Source organism: Salmo salar, chromosome ssa09 (genome assembly GCF_905237065.1).
Source record: "Salmo salar chromosome ssa09, Ssal_v3.1, whole genome shotgun sequence".
Lineage (NCBI taxonomy): Eukaryota > Metazoa > Chordata > Actinopteri > Salmoniformes > Salmonidae > Salmo > Salmo salar.
The window spans coordinates 145,534,970-145,555,484 of record NC_059450.1 but is presented as its reverse complement, the minus strand read 5'-3'; the positions used below and the strand labels follow the sequence as shown (position 1 = coordinate 145,555,484).

Here is a 20,515-nt window from a genome sequence, read left to right as displayed (position 1 = left end):
GACTCTTGGGAAGTGCAGCGTCTACCATGACATTTATCGCACAATCCCCCTGTCGATGGGGTGGTAATTGAGTCGCCTTCCTTTTACAGAAGGCGAGAGCCAAATCGGCATATTCAGGGGGAATGCGCATGGTGGAGACCTGGTCTGGACTTTCAACCATAGTAGCACCAACGGAACCCCTACACACCTACCTGATCACTCTCGCGACCACCCCGTGAGAGCCCTCTGTGGCCAAGAGAAAGTGGGGTAATGACTAGTTAACCAAAGTAGACCCAGCACCACGGGATACGCAGGAGAATCAATAAGGAAAATACCATTTTTTTTGTGACCCCCCTGCGTCACCATACTCAAAGGAGCTGTGGCCTCCTTGATCAACCCTGATCCTAATGGTCGACTATCTAAGGTGTGAACGGGGAATGGAACATCCACGGGTACAATGTGGATCCCTAAACTACGAGCAAGAGCTTGATCAATGAAATTCCCAGCCGCGCCTTAATCTACTAGCGCCTTATGCTGGGAACGCGGGGAAAAATCAGGAAAAGTAACAGACACAAATATATGTGCAACAGAGGGCTCTGGATGAGAATGGTGCCTACTCACCTGGGGTGGTGCCAGAGCGCCCTGCCTGGTACCTCGATTCACAGAGGAACCCACCCGGCACCGACCAGCAGTGTGACCACTGCGGCCACCAATGGTGCACGAACGGGAACCCCCTCCAGTCTCCCTGTGCACCCTCCCTCCCAGTTCCATGGGAATAGGAGAGGGAGTGCGGGAGGATGGAACCACCAGACCCCGATCTGGACGTCCGCGAGCAGCCAGCAGATTGTCCAGCCGGATGGACAGCTCCACCAGCTGGTCGAAGGTGAGGGTGGTGTCTCTGCAGGCCAGCTCCTGACGGACGTCCTCACACAGACTGCAGTGGTAATGGTCAATCAGGGCCCTGTGATTCCATCCCGTACCAGCTGCCAGGGTTCTGAATTCCAGGGCGAAATCCTGGACGCTCCTCGTCTCCTCCCTCAGATGGTAGAGGCGCTCACCCACCGCTCTGCACTCGGGTGGGTGGTCGAAAACTGCCCGAAAACAGCGGGTGAACTCCTCATAATGCTCCAGCGCCGCATCTCCTTCTCTACAGACAGCTCTGGCCCATTCCAGGGCTCTCCCGGTGAGGCATGAGACGAGGGTGAAACTCTTCTCCCAGTCAGTGGGAACTGGGTGAACCGTGGCCAGACAAAGTTCTACTTCGAGTAAGAAACCCAGGCAGTTGGCAACACCCCCGTCGTAACCATGAGGCAAGGCTAGACTGATGCCACCGGGTTCCGGTTGGCAGGGGACGCTTCGGATAGACCCCGGTTGGGCTGGTGGAGGCACTGGATGAATTCCCTGTCTCTCCCAGCGGTCCAGATTCTGGACAACGCGATCCATGGCGGCGCATAGATGGTGTAGCTTCTCCGCATTCTTCTGGATGCGCTCCTCCACCTCTCTGACCGGTGTATCTTCTCCTACTGACTTCAATATACGGGTTGGTGATTCTGTCATATTCGTGTATTTTTTTATTTTATTTAACCTTTATTTAACCAGGAAGGGGTCATTGAGATTTAAAATCTATTTTTCAAGAGCGTCCTGGCCAAGATAGGCAGCGCCAAGTCATTACAAAAATTACAGACAAACAACATGAAAAACTACAAGTAATCTAGTAAAAACCATAGAATTCACAAGAGTATAACAAAATCAAAAACAGCAAATTAAAAACATTGACATGTCAGGGAATCAGTCTCAAGATCATTCATCAGTGATTTAAAAATACCAATCGGGACAAGTTCTTCCAGTTTATAAGTATTTTGCAAGGCATTCCAAGACGATGGCGCAGAGTACATAAAAGCCCTTTTACCAAATTCAGTTCGGACATTTGAACAGTTAGCAGGATAAAGTTCCGCGAATGAAGAGAGTACCCACCACATTTCTGAACAATAAAAATGCCTAAATAAAAAGGTAGTAAACCCAAAATGGCTTTGTAAATAAAAGTAGACCAGTGACTGAGCCTACGAGTGACTAGAGAAGGCCAGCCAACCCTGGTATACAAAGTGCAGTGGTGCGTAAGGGTTTTGCAGTTTAAGATAAATCTCAAAGTGCCATGGTAAAGGGTGTCAATTGATCTCAAACACTGAGTGGAAGCATTCATATATAAAATATCCCCATAGTCTAGTAAAGGCATAAATGTAGCTGATACTAGCCTCCTTCTGGCTTCAAAAGAAAAACAAGCCATATTCCTAAAATAAAATCCTAATTTCAGCTCAAAAAATGTTTAAGGTGTTGAATGTGCATTTTAAAAGAGAGGCCATCATCAATCAAAATTCCAAGATATTTATATGAGGTTACAACCTCAATCTCCTTGCCCTGACAGGTAGTAATAGGTGAAAGATTCAGAGGTCTATTTTCTGCTTTAGAAAACACCATTAGTTTAGTTTTGTCAGTATTGAGGATAAGCTTCAATTGACACAAGGTATGTTGAACAGTATAAAAAGCAGTTTGCAAGTTCTGGAAAGCTTTTGTAAGAGATGAGGCACAACAGTAAATAACAGTATCATCAGCATAAAAATGAAGTTGCGCATTTTGGACATTTTTGTCTAAATTATTTATATAAATAGTGAATAAGAGAGGACCAAGTACAGAGCCTTGGGGCACACCATTAAAGACAGACAATTTAACAGACCTAAGCCCATCAAATTGAGTGCACTGAGTTCTATCAGACAGATAGTTAACAAACCATGCAACTGCATGCTCCGAAAGACCTACACTCGACAATCTCTGCCTCAGTCTAGCATGATCAACTGTATCATAAGCCTTAGAGAGATCAATTAAAAGTGAGACACAATGCTGTTTTTTGTCAAGAGCTTCAGTGATATCATTTAAAACATTCATAGCTGCTGTAATTGTGCTATGCTTCTTCCTGAAACCCGATTGGTACATTGATAAAATAGAGTTAGTAAATAAAAACTATTTTAGTGTTTGTTGGTGGCAGGGAATTCAGGCGCAGGAGAAACCAAATTGGTTATTATGGAGTATTTAATTATTTGTTTTAAACTCCACAACCAAAGTACAAAATAACATGGGTAACATAATACCCGTCGCACACCGATACAAAACACACGTAACATAACATAACGAAAACAATCACCGACAAGGACATGAGGGAAACAGAGGGTTAAATACACAACATGTAATTAATGGGATTGGAAACAGGTGTGTCGGAAAACAAGACAAGACCAATGGAAAATGAGAAACTGATCAATGATGGCTAGAAGGCCGCTGACGTCGACCGCCGAACACCACCCGAGCAAGGAGGGGCATCGACTTCGGCAGAAGTCGTGACGTGCAGTCAGCAGGCTAATTTCATGCTCCCTTAAAACATTGTGTTGTGTGATAAAACTGCACATTTTAGAGTGTCCCTTTATTGTCCCCACGCAATGGATGGATTATCTTGGCAAAGGAAAAATATTCACTAACAGGGCTATAAATACATTTGTGCCCAGAATTTGAAAGAAATAAGCTTTTGGTGCATATGGAAAATGTCTTGCAACTTTTATTTCAGCTCATGAAACATGGAACCAACACTTTACATGCTGCGTTTATATTTTGTTCAGTATATGAAGCTGTTATTGAATGCATTTCTATGGGCTAATAGCAGCAAGTTCAAATTCAATGTTTCATCAAATCATTTTGTCATCGTTTTTGATACCTTAAGGGGTCCTAAAATTCTAAATGAAATGGCTAACAGACTTTCAGCTAACAGGGAAGGGCATTCAACATGTACAGTATGGCACTTACACAAATTGATAATTGGCTGAGAGAAATTGATAATAAGAAGATTGTGGGAGCTGTTTTGTTATGACTTCAGTGTGGGTTTTGACATCGGTCATAATGCTTGAAAAACAAATGCGTTATGGCTTTACATCCCCTGCTATATTGCAGATCAAGAGTTACCTGTCTAACAGAACACAGAGGGTGTTCTTTAATGGAAGCCTCTTCAACATAATCCATTTGATTTACAAAGGAGCGTATCTTTATTTTATTTTGGAAGGCCTTAAAAATTGTCCCTAAAGCCCATGACATCTATTATCACATTCATGTGCAGTATTTCTTCTCATTTAACTGAAGATACCCTTCGTTTGCAGAAACCCATAACAATTTGTTGAATTTCTTTTGTTTTTAGACCATATATGAGGGGATTCAGAATGGGTGGGAACACAATAACTGACACTCCAAAAGCCCTCCTCAGAGATGGAGCTGATTGCTAAAATTGATGAGCTATCAGGGCTAAAGCAGGCGTTGAACTCTAAGAATAACAACACTACAAGATGTGTACCACATATCTGAATGGCCTTGCTCCGGGTGTCAGACGACTTATTCATAAACAGGTGAGCAGGATCTAGATATATGTAAATATAACCACTATCAACGTTACATCCTGAAAGACAGCTGTTATAAACAACCCATAGCAGTTGTTTATATGTGTGTCATCACAGTGTAATGACCAAGAGCCACTGGTCATTACACTGACTGTGGTTCTGCTGGGTCTGGTCACTCACTTCAAAATCTGCAGAAAACAGTAGTGGATATGTTTTGTAACAATCCGTCGTTGGTGAGGCTCATTTGTGATTACACACATATAAACAACTACTAATCAAATCAAATCATAATCCGGCGGTACCGAGTCAATGTGGGGGGTACAGTAGGTAGGGGTAAGGGTTATGGGTTATGCATAGATAATAAACAGCGAGTAGCAGCAGTGTAAAAACAAAGGGGGGTGGTGTCAATGTAAATAGTCCGGGAGGCCATTTGATAAATTGTTCAGCAGTCTTATAGCTTTGGGGTAGAAGCTGTTAAGGAGCCTTTTGGACCTTGACTTGATGCTCCTGTACCGCTTGCTGTGCGGTAGAGAGAACAGTCTATGACTTGGGTGATCGGCCCTCCTTTTCCTGTAGTCCACAATCAGCTCCTCTGACCTCCTCCCTATAGTCTGTTTCATCATTGTCAGTGATCAGGCCTACCACTGTTGTCTTGTCAGCAAACTTAATGATGGTGTTGGAGTCGTGCTTGGCCACGCAGTCATGGGTGAACAGGGAGTACAGGAGGGACTAAGCACGCACCCCTGAGGGGCCCCAGTGTTGAGGATAAGCTTACAGATGTGTTGTGGGCTTTGTGGGCACTATGGTGTTGAACGCTGAGCTGTAGTCAATGAACAGCATTCTCACATAGGTGTTCCTTTTGTCGAGGTGGGAAAGGGCAGTGTGGAGTGCGATTGAGATTGCAGCATCTGTGGATCTGTTGGGGCGGTATGCGAATTGGAGTGGGTCTGGGGATTCAGGGATGATGGTGTTGATGTTTTTTTATTTATTTATTTATTTCACCTTTATTTAACCAGGCAGGCCAGTTGAGAACAAGTTCTCATTTACAACTGTGACCTGGCCAAGATAAAGCAAAGCAGTGCGACAAAAACAACAACACAGAGTTACACATAAACAAATGTACAGTCAATAATGCAATAGAAAAATCTATGTACAGTGTGAGCAAATGTAGAAGAGTAGGGAGGTAAGGCGCTCTGACAGCTGATGCTTAAAGTTAGAGAGGGAGATATAAGACTCCAGCTTCAGTGAGTTTTGCAATTCGTTCCAGTCATTGGCAGCAGAGAACTGGAAGGAAAGGCGGCCAAAGGAAGTGTTGGCTTTGGGGACGACCAGTGAAATATACCTGCTGGAGCGCATCCTACGGGTGGGTGTTTGATTTTATTTTATTTTATTTGGATCTCTTTTAGTCCCCATTTGGACTAATCTTCCAAGAGTCCTTAAATATTAAAATACAATTTATATACGAACACATTTTCACATATAACACACTATTACAAACATACATAATATACTAACGTAATAAATCAATAAATAATCAATCTAAAAAATATGGATTCTTCATCTTCTGTAATCCCACAACATTTCTGTGTATTATATTTAAATTGTTTTAAAATAATGTTTACATTTATATATTGAAAGGTTTCTGGTTTGCTCAGTTAATTTATTCAATTTCTTTATTGCTCTAAATCGAAATGTTCTTTTGCCTATTTCTCTTTTCTGTCTGGATAACGCATAGATGGTGGACAATCTATTCCTAGTATTTACGGAATGTCTGTCTCTTACCAACTGATTACCGTTGTGAATTGTACTTGGCCGTTTTAAATGATGTATATTATGAAATAAAACAAGCATGTTTTTTTCAATTTTCTTGTCGATTGATGACCAACCAAGAACATTGCGTATGACTGCAACAGAAAAACCATATCTCCACCGTAAAACAATCCTTGCTGCTTTGTTCTGTGCAATCTGCAGCCTCCTAACTTCACTTGGTGATGCATTTCCCCAGACCACAGAACAGAAGTTCACCTGACTCTCAATTAATGCTTGGGTTGTTTGACCCCAGAACAGTAGTTCACCTGACTCTCAATTAATGCTTGGGTTGTTTGACCACAGAACAGTAGTTCACCTGACTCCCAATTAATGCTTGGATTGTTTGACCACAGAACAGAACCTGACTCTCAATTAATGCTTGGGTTGTTTGACCACAGAACAGTAGTTCACCTGACTCTCAATTAATGCTTGGGTTGTTTGACCACAGAACAGTAGTTCACCTGACTCCCAATTAATGCTTGGATTGTTTGACCACAGAACAGTAGTTCACCTGACTCCCAATTAATGCTTGGGTTGTTTGACCCCAGAACAGTAGTTCACCTGACTCTCAATTAATGCTTGGGTTGTTTGACCACAGAACAGTAGTTCACCTGACTCCCAATTAATGCTTGGATTGTTTGCCCACAGAACAGTAGTTCACCTGACTCCCAATTAATGCTTGGGTTGTTTGACCACAGAACAGTAGTTCACCTGACTCCCAATTAATGCTTGGATTGTTTGACCACAGAACAGTAGTTCACCTGACTCCCAATTAATGCTTGGGTTGTTTGACCACAGAACAGTAGTTCACCTGACTCTCAATTAATGCTTGTGTTATTTGCTTAAGAATTTTTCCTGGTAAATATTTAGCTATCCTTCTGATTATACATGCTGTTTTAATATTTTTTTTACATAGATTAGTTATTTGAGATGACCATGATAAGCAGTTGTCTAGCTGCACTCCTAATAGTTTGGTTTCTGCCACTTCTTCAATTTGTACTCCTCCCATACTTAATTGTATCCCATGCTGTTTTGGCCTTTTCCTAGTGGAACAGACCAACATAACTTTGGTTTTCTTGGTGTTTAAAACAAGTTTATTCTGGCAAACCCACTCCCTAATATTCTCCAAATCTCCTTGTAAACCTTGCTGTACCTGTTGAACCGATTGTCCTGCTGCATAAATTGTAGTATCATCTGCAAATATAGTAGCTTGAGTTTCAGCTAGGGTATAGGAAAGGTCGTTGGTGTATATTAAATAAAGAAGTGGCCCAAGGCAGCTGCCCTGCGGTATTCCACAGTTTAAAGCATGAGGGGAAGAAAATGAACCATTGATATAGGTGGACTGTTTCCTGTCAGTTAGATATGACTGTACCAAATTCAATGCTACCAGGAGTAGCGGGTTCTTTGCAGTCTTTCGGAATAGGACACAGTTTAGCATGCTTCCATACATTTGCAAACATCCCCTTTTCCAGTGACCAATTAAATATGTATCTCAGTGGAACTGCAATCTGGGGAGCAGCACAGCGAAGCAAAAAATTGTCCATAAGATCATAACCTGTAGAGTTCCCATTAGGTAATGACTTCAAAAGGTTTAACACCTCCTCCACTGACACCGTTTGCAGACTAAAAGAGCAGATCTTGTTGCTCATAATATGATCATCAATCCATTGGACAATAGCTTGTTTGGAAAAATGTATGTTTACATTGTTGCTCAGTAAATTAATTTTCTTTGTGAAAAATTCTGCAAAATGATTGGCAATATCAACTGGTTTTGTTATTATTCTCCCGTCAACCTCCACACTAGATGGGCATGATGAGATAGATGTACCAAGTAAACCCTTAACTGTATTCCATACCATTTTAGAATCATTTTTACAATCAATAAAAGCATTGTTGAAAAATAACTTTTTTTTCCCTTCGATTCAATTTAACTGCATAATTACGCAATGTTCTATAATTCTGTTCATCAATTTCTGATTTTGATTTGGCTGCTAAGACTTTTAACATATTTATTTGAGAAAAAGCCTCACCCAGTTCATCATCAATCCATGGAGATGGACGAGCACCAACTGTACTCTTTATTACTGGGGCATGATGGTCCATTACCTCAGTGCGCAAATCAATAAAACATTCTGTAGCGTGATTTAAATCATCCTCTAGATAAATGCTATGGTGACCAGTGAGCCGAGATAAGGCGGCGTTTTACCATACAAAGACTTATAGATGACTTGGAGCCAGTGGGTTTGGTGACAAATATGTAGTGAGGGCCAGCCAAAGAGAGCATACGGGTCACAGTGGTGGGTGGTATATGGGGCTTTGGTGACAAAATAGATGTCACTGTGATCGACTACATCCAGTTTGCTGAGTAGAGTGTTGGAGGCTATTTTGTAAATGACATCGCCGAAGTCAAGGATCGGTAGGATTGTCAGTTTTACAAGGGTATGTTTGGCAGCATGAGTGAAGGAGGCTTTGTTGTGAAATAGGAAGCCAATTCTAGATTAAATTGTGGATTGGAGATGCTTAATTAATGTGAGTCTGGAAGGAGAGTTTACAGTTTAACCAGACACCTAGGTATTTGTATTTGTCCACTTATTCTAAGTCAGAACCGTTCAGAGTAATGATGCAAGTCGGGCAGGCGTGTGCGGGCAACAATCGGTTGAAGAGCATGCATTTAGTTTTTCTAGCATTTAAAAGCAGTTGGAGGCCACGGAAGGAGTGTTGTATGGCATTGAAGCTCGTTTGGGGGTTTGTTAACACAGTGTCCAAAGAAAGGCCAGAAGTATACAGAATGTTGTCGTCTACGTAGAGGTGAATCAGAGAATCACCAGTAGCAAGAGCAACATCATTAATATATACAGAGAAAAGAGTTGGCCCGAGAATTGAACCCTGTGGCACCCCCATAGAGACTGCCAGAGGTCCGGACAACAGGCCCTCCGATTTGACACACTGAACTCTATCTGAGAAGTAGTTGGTGAACCAGGCGAGGCAGTCATTTGAGAATCCAAGGCTATTGAGTCTGCCGATAAGAATGTGGTGATTGACAGAGTCGAAGCCTTGGCCAGGTCGATGAAGACGGCTGCACAGTGCTGTCTTTTATCGATGGCGGTTATGATATCGTTTTGGACCTTGAGCGTGGCTGAGGTGCACCTATCACCCGCTCGGAAACCAGATTGCATAGTGGAGAAGGTACGGTGGGATTCGAAATGATTGCTGATCTGTTTGTTAACTTGGCTTTCGAAGACCTTAAAAAGGTAGGGTAGGATGGATATAGGTCTGTAACAGTTTGGGTCTAGAATGTCTCCCCCTTTGAAGAGGGCGATGACCGCGACAGCTTTCCAATCTTTGGGGATCTCAGACAATACGAAAGAAAGTTTGAACAGGCTAGTACTAGGGGTTGCAACAATTTCAGTGGATAATTTTAGAAAGAGAGGGTCCAGATTCTCTAGCCCAGCTGATTTGTAGTGATCCAGATTTTGCAGCTCATTCAGAACATCAGCTGTCTGGATTTGGGTGAAGGAGAATCGGGGAGGCTTGTGCAAGTTGCTGCAGGTGGTGCTGAGCTGTTGGCCGGGGTAGGGATAGCCAGGTGGAAAGCATGGCCAGCCGTAGAAAAATGCTTATTGAATTTATCGATTATCGTAGATTTATCGGTGGTGATAGTGTTTCCTAGCCTCAGTGCAGTGGGCAGCTGGGAGGAGGTGCTCTTATTCTCCATCGACTTTACAGTGTCCCAGCACTTTTTGGAATTAGTGCTACAGGATGCCAATTTCTGTTTGAAAAAGCTAGCCTTAGCTTTCCTAACTGACTGAGTATATTCGTTCCTGACTTCCCTGAAAAGTTGCATATTGTGGGGGCTATATAATGCTAATGCAGAAAGCCACAGGATATTTTGTTGCTGGTCAAGGGCAGTCAAGTCTGGGGTGAACCAAGGGCTATATCTGTTCTTAGTTCTACATTTTTTGAATGGGGAATGCTAATTTAAGATGGCGAGGAAAGCACTTTTGAAGAGCAACCAGTCATCCTCTACTTCCGGGAAGAGGTCAATATCCTTCTAAGATACCCGGGCCAGGTCAATTAGATAGGCCTGCTTGCTGAAGTGTTTTAGGGAGCATTTGACAGTGATGAGGGGTGGTCGTTTGACCACGGACCCAGTACGCATGCAGGCAATGAGGCAGTGATCACTGAGATCCTGGTTGAAGACAGCAGAGGTGTATTTAGAGGGCAAGTTGGTCAGGATGATATCTAAGAGGGTGCCCATGGTTATGGATTTATAGTTGTACCTGGTAGATTCCTTAATAATTTGTGTGAGATAGATGCCCTCAATCTTAGACTGTAGGACGGCCGGGATGTTAAGCATATCCCAGTTTAGGTCACCTAACAGTACGAACTCTGAAGATATATGGGGCAGTCAATTCACATATGGTGTCAAAGAGCACAGCTATGGGCTGAAGGGGTCTATAACAAGCGGCAACGGTGAGAGACTAGTTTCTGGAAGGTGGATTTTTAAAAGTAGAAGCTCGAATTGTTTGGGCACAGACCTGGATAGTATTATACAACTCTGCAGGCTATCTCCACAGTAGATTGCAACTCCGCCCCCTTTGGCAGTTCTATCTTGTCGGAAGATGTTATAGTTAGGGATGGAAATGTAAGGATTTTTGGTGGCCTTCCTAAGCCATAATTCAGACATGGCTAGGACATCAGGGTTGGCGGAGTGTGCTAAAGCAGTGAATAAAACAAACTTGGGGAGGAGGCTTCTAATGTTAACATGCATAAAACCAAGGCTTTTACGGTAACAGAAGTCAACAAATGGGAGTGCGTGGGGAATGGGAGTGGTGCTGGGGGCTGCCGGGCCTGGGTTAACCACTACATCACCAGAGGAACAGAGGAGTAGTAGGATAAGGGTACGGCTAAAGGCTATAAGAACTGGTTGTCTAGTGCGTTCGGAACAGAGAATAAAAGGAGCAGATTTCTGGGCGCGGAACAATAGATTCAAGGCATAATGTACAGACAAGTGTATGATAGGATGTGAGTACAGTGGCGGTAAACCTAGGCATTGATTGACGATGAGACAGAATTTGTCTCTAGGGTCACCAGGTGAGGTGAGGTCACCGCATGTGTGGGGGGTGAAACAAAAGGTCTATCTAAGGCATATTGGGCAGGGATGGGGGCTCTACAGTGAAATAAGACAATAATTACTAACCAAAACAGCAATAGACAAGGCATATTGACATTTGGGAGAGGCATGTGTAGCCAAGTGATCATAGGGTCCAATGAGAAGCACTAGATGAGTCAGAGAGCCAATTCAGTAGACGCTGCTACGCTAGGCGAGCTGGAGACACAGTGATTCAGACAGCTAGCGGGCAAGGGCAAGCAGATGGGCATCCGGTGACGTCGCAACAAAAGAGCCTGTTAAAACCACCTCGGACGGTTACGTCGGCAGACCAGTCGTGATGGATCGTCGTGGCTCCGTGTCGGCAGTAAAGGGTCCAGGCCATTTAGCAAAAGAGGTATTGTAGCCCAATAATTGGCTGGTTGACCTCTTTGGCTAGCCGGGAGATGGCCCTAGCTCGAGGCTAGTAATGACCAGCTTTTCAAAGCACTTCATGGCTAAAGACATGAATGCTACGAGGCGGTAGTCATTTAGGCAGGTTACCTTCGCTTTCTTGGACAGCAGATAGCGATATACCTGTCATAAGCCATGGCAGTCAGGATAGTGAAGGAGCCAGCTCCGTACAGGTGGATGAGCAGAGCCTGGGGGTAGCATACAGGGTAGGAGATAGACCTATTCTGCACCAGGATGCTCACCACCAGCTGAGAGAAGAAAGCTGTAGCACTCAGGACCGAGTTTGGGGAATCCTGATCTAGTTCATGATAACATTTTAAAACAACTGTATTGCAGTATTAACAGTGCTTCCAGAAAGTATTTACACCCATTGACTTTTTCCAAATGTTGTTGTTTTACAAGATGGGATTCAAATGGATTTAACTGTACATTTTTGTCAACGATTTACACAAAATACTCTGTAATGTCAAAGTGGAAGAAAAATGAAAAATGTGTAAATAATTAAAGAAAAATAAAACACTAATATATCATGATTACATAAGTATTCAACCCCCTAAGTCAAGACATCTTATAAACTGGGTGGTTTGAATCCTGAATGCTGATTGGCTGACAGACGTGGTATATCAGAACATATATCACTGGTATGACAAAACATTATTTTTACTGCTCTAATTACGTCAGTAATCAGTTTATAATAGTGATAAGGCAGCTCAGGGGTTTGTGATATATAGCCAATATACCACAGCTAAGGGCTGTGTCCAGGCACGTGCCTAAGAACAACCTTAGCCATGGTATATTGGCCATATACCACACCCCCTTGGGTCTTATTGCGTTGGCACCTTTCTGGGTAAGTCTATACACACCTGGATTGTACAATATTTGCACATTATTCTTTTTTAAATTCAACCTTTTTTAAGTTGGTTGTTGATCATTGCTAGACAGCCATTTTTATGTCCTGCCATAGATTTGATAGACGATTTAAGTCAAAACTGTAACTAGGCCACTCATGAACATTCAATGTCCTCTTGGTAAGCAGCTCCAGTTTATATTTGGCCTTGTGTTTTAGGTTATTGTCCTGCTGAAAGGTGAATTTCCCCGTGTCTGTTGGAAAGCAGACTGAACCAGGTTTTCCTCTAGGATTTTGCCTGTGCTTAGCTCTAATCAGTTTATTTCTATCATTAAAAAAACTCCTTAGTCCTTGCTGATGACAAGCATACCCTAAACATGATGCAGCCACCACCATGCTTGTTAATACGAAGAGTGGTACTTAGTGATGTGTTGAATATTCCCCAAACATAACACTTTGTACTCAGGACATAAAGTTATTTTCTTTCCAACATTTTTTGCAGTTTTACGTTAGTGCTACACATGTTCTACTGCTTGATCTCCTGTTCCTATTATAGAATATTAGCTCAAAAGTATTGTGGAGTTCCTGCACCTAAATATAAACAGTACCAACACCCAAAATGAGCACCGGCACCTATTTCAGTCAAAGTCAAGCACTGGTTCTACCCCTCCCATTGTTTGGCATTCAATGATGATAATGATATGTTGTGAGTAGGTAAACTAAGCCACATTTTCGGTTGCTGACTTTCATAATCTATATACTTGCCAGTTATCTGTACACTTGAAATTTGTCTGAACTATCCTTTTAAAACAGCCCAATGTGAGTGAAACCAGTATGCATATCGGTAGACCAAGCTCAGACTGTCTAAGCTCAAAGTACTGTGGTGATTATAGATACAGCCCCGGAAGACAGGTAAACTGTGACAGAGAGACAAAAGGTGCTGCTGTCCCGGTTGTGGAGTACAGCTGTAGTCACACCTGCCCCCTAACAGTCACACCTCCTAACCGAACAGTACACAACCACAAGGCCTTCCGAATGCCTTACTTAAAGGTCCAATGCAGCTGTTTTTATCTCAATATCAAATCATACATGGGTAGCTATTAAGTACCATGTTTTGTTTGTTTTCAATTAAAATGGTCAAAAAGAAACAAAAATAGCAAAGAGCAATTTCTCAATCAAGAATTTTGCTAGGACTGAGTCTTCTTAGTGGGGAGGGAAAAACTGAAAATTAGCTGTTATTGGCAGAGATGTTTGCAACTATTTCTTATTGGTCTATTAACGAATTTACTGCCTGGTGAACAAAACGCCATCCCACCAAAACAGGCTGAAATGTTTTCAAACAGCTCTTACACTAAAAGGGCATTGCCATAATGTTCACAATTTCACAGTATTAAGTGTGGTAATATATATAAAACACAGAAAAATCACATTTTTGACTGCACTGGGCCTTTACGTCATAAACCATAAAGCTGTCTAAAGGCCTTAGTTAAATCATTGGGACTGGGTAAGATTACCAATTACACGTATAGCTGTCTCATAGTCTGCTCGAGTCCACAGACAAAAGAGGATTTCATAGACTGATGCAGTTCATATTCAATTTAATAATTCGTAATCACATTCACATTCCTAATGACACTTATTGATAATGTGTCATAGGGTTTCTTGGCTGATTGAACAATATAACACAGCACCAAGTGGTTCAGTCTGGGTGGCTTGGGAAATTGCAGGACTACTCATTAATATGACAGAATTTTCCACGCTGAGGTCACCTTGCAATATATCAATTTATATGAAACAACTTTATGCATATATTAAAATATCACATAAAATACATGAGTAAAACAAACCTTTAAAAAGGCCACTGCCTAACATGTCCAGTTTACAAAATGCGATTGAATGGTATTCTGAAAACAAGTGAAGGAAGAATTGTATTGAACAAATGTTAGGTGTTTTACTATGACAGGGTATTGATCGGCCTACACTACATGAGCAGAGTCGATGTTGCCCCAAAACAGATTCATTTTCCATTTGATTAGCGGAGATATACGCATGAGCCCTAAGACACACAGGCAACCAGTGTGGAGCTGACATTCATGAAATGTTCACTTGAACGCTATCTTTTTCTTCCTCACCACCATGAAAAATGCTGATCTGATGTCCTTTGTTTTCATCCCATATATAATTGGATTAATAATTGGTAGGAGCAGATAGATCATCATACCGCACAGTTTCTGTGCATTATGAGGTATGTTCTGAAAGCGATATGACAGTATTACAAAGGTGGAAGTAAGTTCAAAAAGGAGAAATGTCACTAGCTGAGCAACACAGGTGTTTACAGCCTTGCTCTTGGTGTCAGATTGTCGATTAATTATGCATATTACAAGAATGTTAATATAGGAAAATAGCTGAATACCAACACTGATAATCTGCATAAGCGCTGTCATAGCCAAACCATAAATGTTGTTAGCTGTGAGATCTTCTCCACATGAGAGGCGAAGTAGAGAGGGGTTGTCACAGTAGATATTTTGTATGTAAGCCTTGCACCTCTTAACTCGGGACTGAAGAGCAAACAGGGTCAGTATCATGGCCATGTCCAGGCCCCAAGCAGCTGATATAATAACACATAGTGTAAAAGGTGTCATGATCGAGGGGTATTGCAGTGGTTTGCAAATGGCAAAATATCTATCAATTGACATCGCTGCAAGTACAAAAAGCACACCACCCCCGTACATGTGGCAAAGAAAAGCTTGAAAAACACATGTGGGGTAGTACACAGAGTGAGTCTGAGTCACGATGTCTGACAACACCCTGGGTAGCATAGAGCTGATTCCTACCAGGTCATTCAGGGGGAGACTGAAGAGGATGTAAAACATGGGCTTGTGAAGAGTCCGCTGTGTGATGATCAACAGCATGATGGTCAGGTTACAGAAAATAGAGAACAGATAGAGCAGGAGACCCATGATGAACACAGGGTAGGTCATTGGGGAAGGGATGTCAAAACTGGCAATCTGCAAGTGGTAACTGACTGTTTGATTAAGAGTCTGGACCGACATCATCAAATACCTGTAAAGGAAGAAAAGCAAATCTAATGTACACATTTTAAAGTACTATTAAACTAATTGGTATTCAAATCTGACTCAATACTAGCAAAAATGTATTTAAAGCTAGTTAGCTCCAGCCTAGCTTAATGTAAGGTTCTTAGTAACATATTTACTGAATTATCAGATTGGTTATATTCAGTCATTGTAGATGGTGAATTGAAATGTAATCATATTGTAGTTTATAATTGTAAACATATATTGTCTTTATCTTAACATGTACTCTGCATTAAAGCAATGTGTATGTAAGTATACGGAATGTTATTCAGATGAGTGGTATAGCTTACCTGAGGTTTACCTGTCTGTCACGTTTTGTCTAAGAGCAAACTATGTTGCCATTCTTTCTGAACTAGTTGGAGCTGCGGCACTAGCAGAAATATTGCCCTAACTCGTTGTGCAGTAGTGAGTTATTTAAAGGAAACAGATTGATGTGATTGTAATCCCAGAGAACCACTCACACATTCTGACGTAACTCAAGACTATGTCATTGGTTGTTGGGATGATTGCATGTTGATGTATTAATTACTGTATCTAAATACATGATGATGTCATGTTGTGGTAAATTACAGTGTAGGTATAACATTGGCTATGTGATCTATGAACACATTCTTTACATACAGGACAGTATTAACATATATTTTAAACGTTAACACAAATAAAATGTCACTTTCTTTCTGAATTCAGTAATGACCTTTGAAAAGGCTTTATTGTAAAATCACAACATCAGCACATATTAACTAAAACACTTCCAAAATTGCCCAAAATTACAATGGGCTCTATTCAATCAATACCAGCGAAGTTCAGCTTTACTGTGTGATTGAAAATTAAAGGCAATGTTTCCGCTTTAGCGGAGAATGCATTCACAGTAAACGCTGCCTGCATACAGTGTGACGGCTGTATTGGAAATTCACTTTGACCTTTATATCGCAGAATCTGTTACGTTTCAGCTTTACAGATTGAATTGAGTCCAAAGTAGAAAATAAATTGTACATTTAGAAAACAATAAAATATTAAATAAAAATGTTATGTGGAAAAATACAAGCAGAATTACTCCTTGTGCTATACAAATCAAGGGCAAAAAATAGTATTTATATTATTTAATTTTAAGGGGAAATCTGCAGCTCAAACAATAACAAAGTCACAACTTACCACTGTTTTGGTAAACAGCCAACTTGCAGATGCTGTTATCCAAAGCCACTTATAGTCATACTTTCATACATTTTATGTACTATGAGTGGTCCCGGGAATCAAACCCACTATGCTGGCGTTACAAACACCATGCTTTACCAACTGAGTTAAAAAAGGGTCTGGATAACTGTAACCTTTCTCAAATTTATAGACATGCATGCTATAGATGCAAGAACTGACCATCCATGATATCAAAGTTATAGTTTTAACCATGAGTGTTTGTTTACAATTACATTGTTTACAATGGAGTGAAACAAGAGTATATGTTGGGTCCTGATGTGGGTACGACACTTTAACTAAGGTAATGAGGCATTTATAATTATACTGTATTCTTCAAGAACCAATGGGTATTATTAATTACGTTTAAAGTTCAAAAATGGATGTACCAATCACAGATTGGACCTTAACATATATCTTTTTTTAAGTGTTCCCTCCCATATTTTACCTTATTGTTTAACTTTGTATGTTTCCCTCTGGGAACATGTCTAAATGCTTTTTAAAGCTGAAAAAATGTAAATAAAAATACAAACAAAAAAAACCAAGAGACCATGAGATGTAAATAAAGATAAGGTGAAGGGATACAACTTAAAAGCACAATCTCTAATTTCAACAGCCAGTCACTTTGTTTGGTAAACTGAGAGATGGGGCTGGGGATTCAGGGACTGCCAGTCCATGAGGTTGAAATGATAGTTTGATGAATGATTTGAAGCTATGGTATACTTCAGCAATAAGGCCAGAAGGGGTGTGGTGTATGGCCAATATATCACACATGGCCAATATATCACACACGACGCAACGCGGAGTGCCCGGATACAGCCCTTAGCCGTAGTATATTGCATTTCGCTACACCTGCAATAACATCTGCTAAACACGTGTATGTGACCAATAACATTTGATTTGATTGCCAATATACCACAAACCCCCGAGGTGCCTTGTTGCTATTATAAACTGGTTACCAACGTAATCAGAGCAGTAAGAATAAATATTTTGTCACACCCGTGGTATACGGTTTGATATAACACGACCCTCAGCCATGGTATATCAGCATTCAGGGCTCGAACCACCAAGCGTATAATGTGCATTGCTTAGCAATACAAAGCACAGATATAGTGATGAACTACCAATAGGCAGTAGTACGTAACTATTCCTATCATGTGTTCTGTGGAGAAACAATACACTGCCCCACATCTGGCCTAACTGTGACTGTAAACCATCATCACACACCATGTTAATAATTGGTTCAGACTGATACTTTGTTGAGAAATACTTTCAGTAGGGTGATTCGTATTTCACTTGCATTCAGCCCGTATACAATTGGATTCATAAGTGGAGATACTAGAAAGATGAGCATGCCCATAATCTTTTGCAAGTCAGCTGAGACATTCTTGAATCTGTGTGATACAATTGTGAAGGTTCCTACAACCTCAAATATGAAGAATATGACCAACTGTGCCACACAGGTGTTCAAAGCCTTACTCTTAGCTTCTGACTTTCTTGTAACCAAGCAAGTGATCAGAATCTTCACATAGGAAAAAATCTGAATGGATACACTTATAATCTGCATGACTGCTGTGTTAAACAGTCCTATGACATTATTCAGTGTAGTATTACCACAGGTGAGTTTAAGAAGGGAGGGGTTATCACAAAACACATTCATTATGGAGGATCTACACCGGGGCAGCTTTATCTGCAGAGAGAACAGCAGTAGGATCAAGAGGAGGTCAAGACCCCAAACCAGTAAAATAATGAGCGCCACATTCCTGGGTGTCATAATAGTACTGTACCTCAACGGCTGGCAGATGGCAACATAACGATCAAAGGCCATAGCCGCAAGAATAAAGAGAACCGCACCTCCGTACATGTGGAGCAAAAACCCCTGAATAACACATAGAGGGTAAAAGACCGTGTTTGTCTCAGTCACAATGTCTGACAGCACCTTTGGGAGCATTGCAGTGATTCCTATCAGATCGTTGAGAGGAAGATTGAAGAGAATAAAATACATGGGTTTGTGAAGGTTCCTTTGCATGACGATGACAGACAGTAAGGTCAGGTTGCAGAACACACCAAATGAATAGATAGCAATGCCCAGGAAAAAGATGGGATACTTTCCACCAGGTGGAATATAAAATGGGTCCAGAGTTAACTTATAGCTGACGCTGAAGGATACGTTATCCATCAGAGCTCACCAGAGTGGTGCTGGAAACCTAGAGAGAACAATGTTGACAATGAGTCTAAGAACTATGTACATGAAATTGGCTACATGTTTAATATACAATACAATGCATCACCTTCCACGAACAGCACAGCATGAATCTTGAGAAGATGTAAGTGCCTCCAGGTTGGAGCGCTGCTTTGTACGTATTGGACTTTGAAGCGTTCTTTTATTGCTTCCTTCTGACTGCTATGACAGTCTTAGAATCCCATGAGATAGTGGAGCTTTGATTTACAGACAGGAAGCGGCTCCATGGTTGCCCATTCATTTTCATTGTAGCTAGGCTGGGGACGCAATTCTATCCAGGCGAAGAGATCGGCAGTGCTCATGCACGTGATTTATACAATCTTTTTTGTATTATCCAGTAGTGAAAAAGGTGCTCAACATTCATACTTGAGTATGAGTAAAGATACCTTCATGAGAAATTATTCAATTAAAAGTGAAAGTCACCCAGTAAATTAGTATTTGAGTAAAAATCTAAAACTATCTGGTTTAAAATGTATTTAAGTAGAGTGGGGGGGAAAGTACTCAATTGTCATACTTGAGTAAAAGTCAAAAGTAAAAGTAAATTCTATACCGTACATCAAAATCCTTTAATTAAGCAAACCAGACGGCACAACAAAAACATTTTACAGGCAGACGGACACACTGCAACACTCAGACATCATTTACAAACACAGTATTTGTTTTTAGTGTGTCCATCAGATCAGAGGCAGTAGGGATGACGTTGCTTTATATTGATAGGTGTGTGAATTTGGGGATGTGGCTGTCCTGCCTAAGCATTCGAAATGTAATGAGTACTTTTGGGTGTCAGGGAAAATGTATGGGAGTAAAAAGTACATATTTTCATTAGAAATGTAGTGAAAAAGTTGTAAAAAATATACTCTTAAAATACCCTTAGAAAACTTAAGTAGCACTTTAAAGTATTTTTACTTAAGTATTTTACACCACTGGTATTATCAACTGTAAACTGTGAAACACAGAACCTAGCTCCCCTCAATGAATTTCATTAATTCATCCATTCATTTATTCATTCATTAATGAATTGATTTATTCACTCATTAATTGATTCATTCATTCCTTACGATTACAGTAACATTTACTTTTTTACAGTACAATTCACTCAAAGTGAAACTTATACCATGACATTCAGGAGCGCCTCTAATGGGTACACACTCACACATTTTTTATAGGCCTAATAGTAAAGACATGTCAATTAAACAAAAATATATGGACCTGATAGTAAAGACATGTCAATTAAACAAAATGTTGGGCCTAATAGTAAAGACATCCCAATTAAAAAAAATGTAAGGGCCTAATAGTAAAGACATGTCAATAAAGAAATATATATTTTGGACTAATAGTAAAGACATGTCAATTAAAAAAAAAAAT

General features: G+C 40.9%; 2 protein-coding genes across 2 annotated transcripts; both read right to left on the bottom strand.

Annotated features, from left to right (window-relative positions):
• Window positions 1-14,294: 14,294 nt before the first annotated feature.
• On the bottom strand, window positions 14,295-16,112 carry LOC106613197 (olfactory receptor 52J3). Its single transcript, XM_014215224.2, has 2 exons — window positions 16,011-16,112; window positions 14,295-15,688 (listed from the first exon to the last, which is right to left on the bottom strand). Exon 2 carries the CDS (start codon window positions 15,679-15,681, stop codon window positions 14,728-14,730), a length of 954 nt encoding a protein of 317 aa, XP_014070699.1. The 5' UTR covers window positions 15,682-15,688; window positions 16,011-16,112; the 3' UTR covers window positions 14,295-14,727.
• Window positions 16,113-17,560: 1,448 nt separating this feature from the next.
• Window positions 17,561-19,256, bottom strand: LOC106613198 (putative gustatory receptor clone PTE01). The gene is made up of 2 exons (XM_014215226.2): window positions 19,200-19,256; window positions 17,561-19,115 (listed from the first exon to the last, which is right to left on the bottom strand). The coding sequence occupies exon 2, from the start codon at window positions 19,085-19,087 to the stop codon at window positions 18,152-18,154; it is 936 nt and encodes a 311-aa protein (XP_014070701.1). The 5' UTR covers window positions 19,088-19,115; window positions 19,200-19,256; the 3' UTR covers window positions 17,561-18,151.
• Between the last annotated feature and the right edge of the window lie 1,259 nt (window positions 19,257-20,515).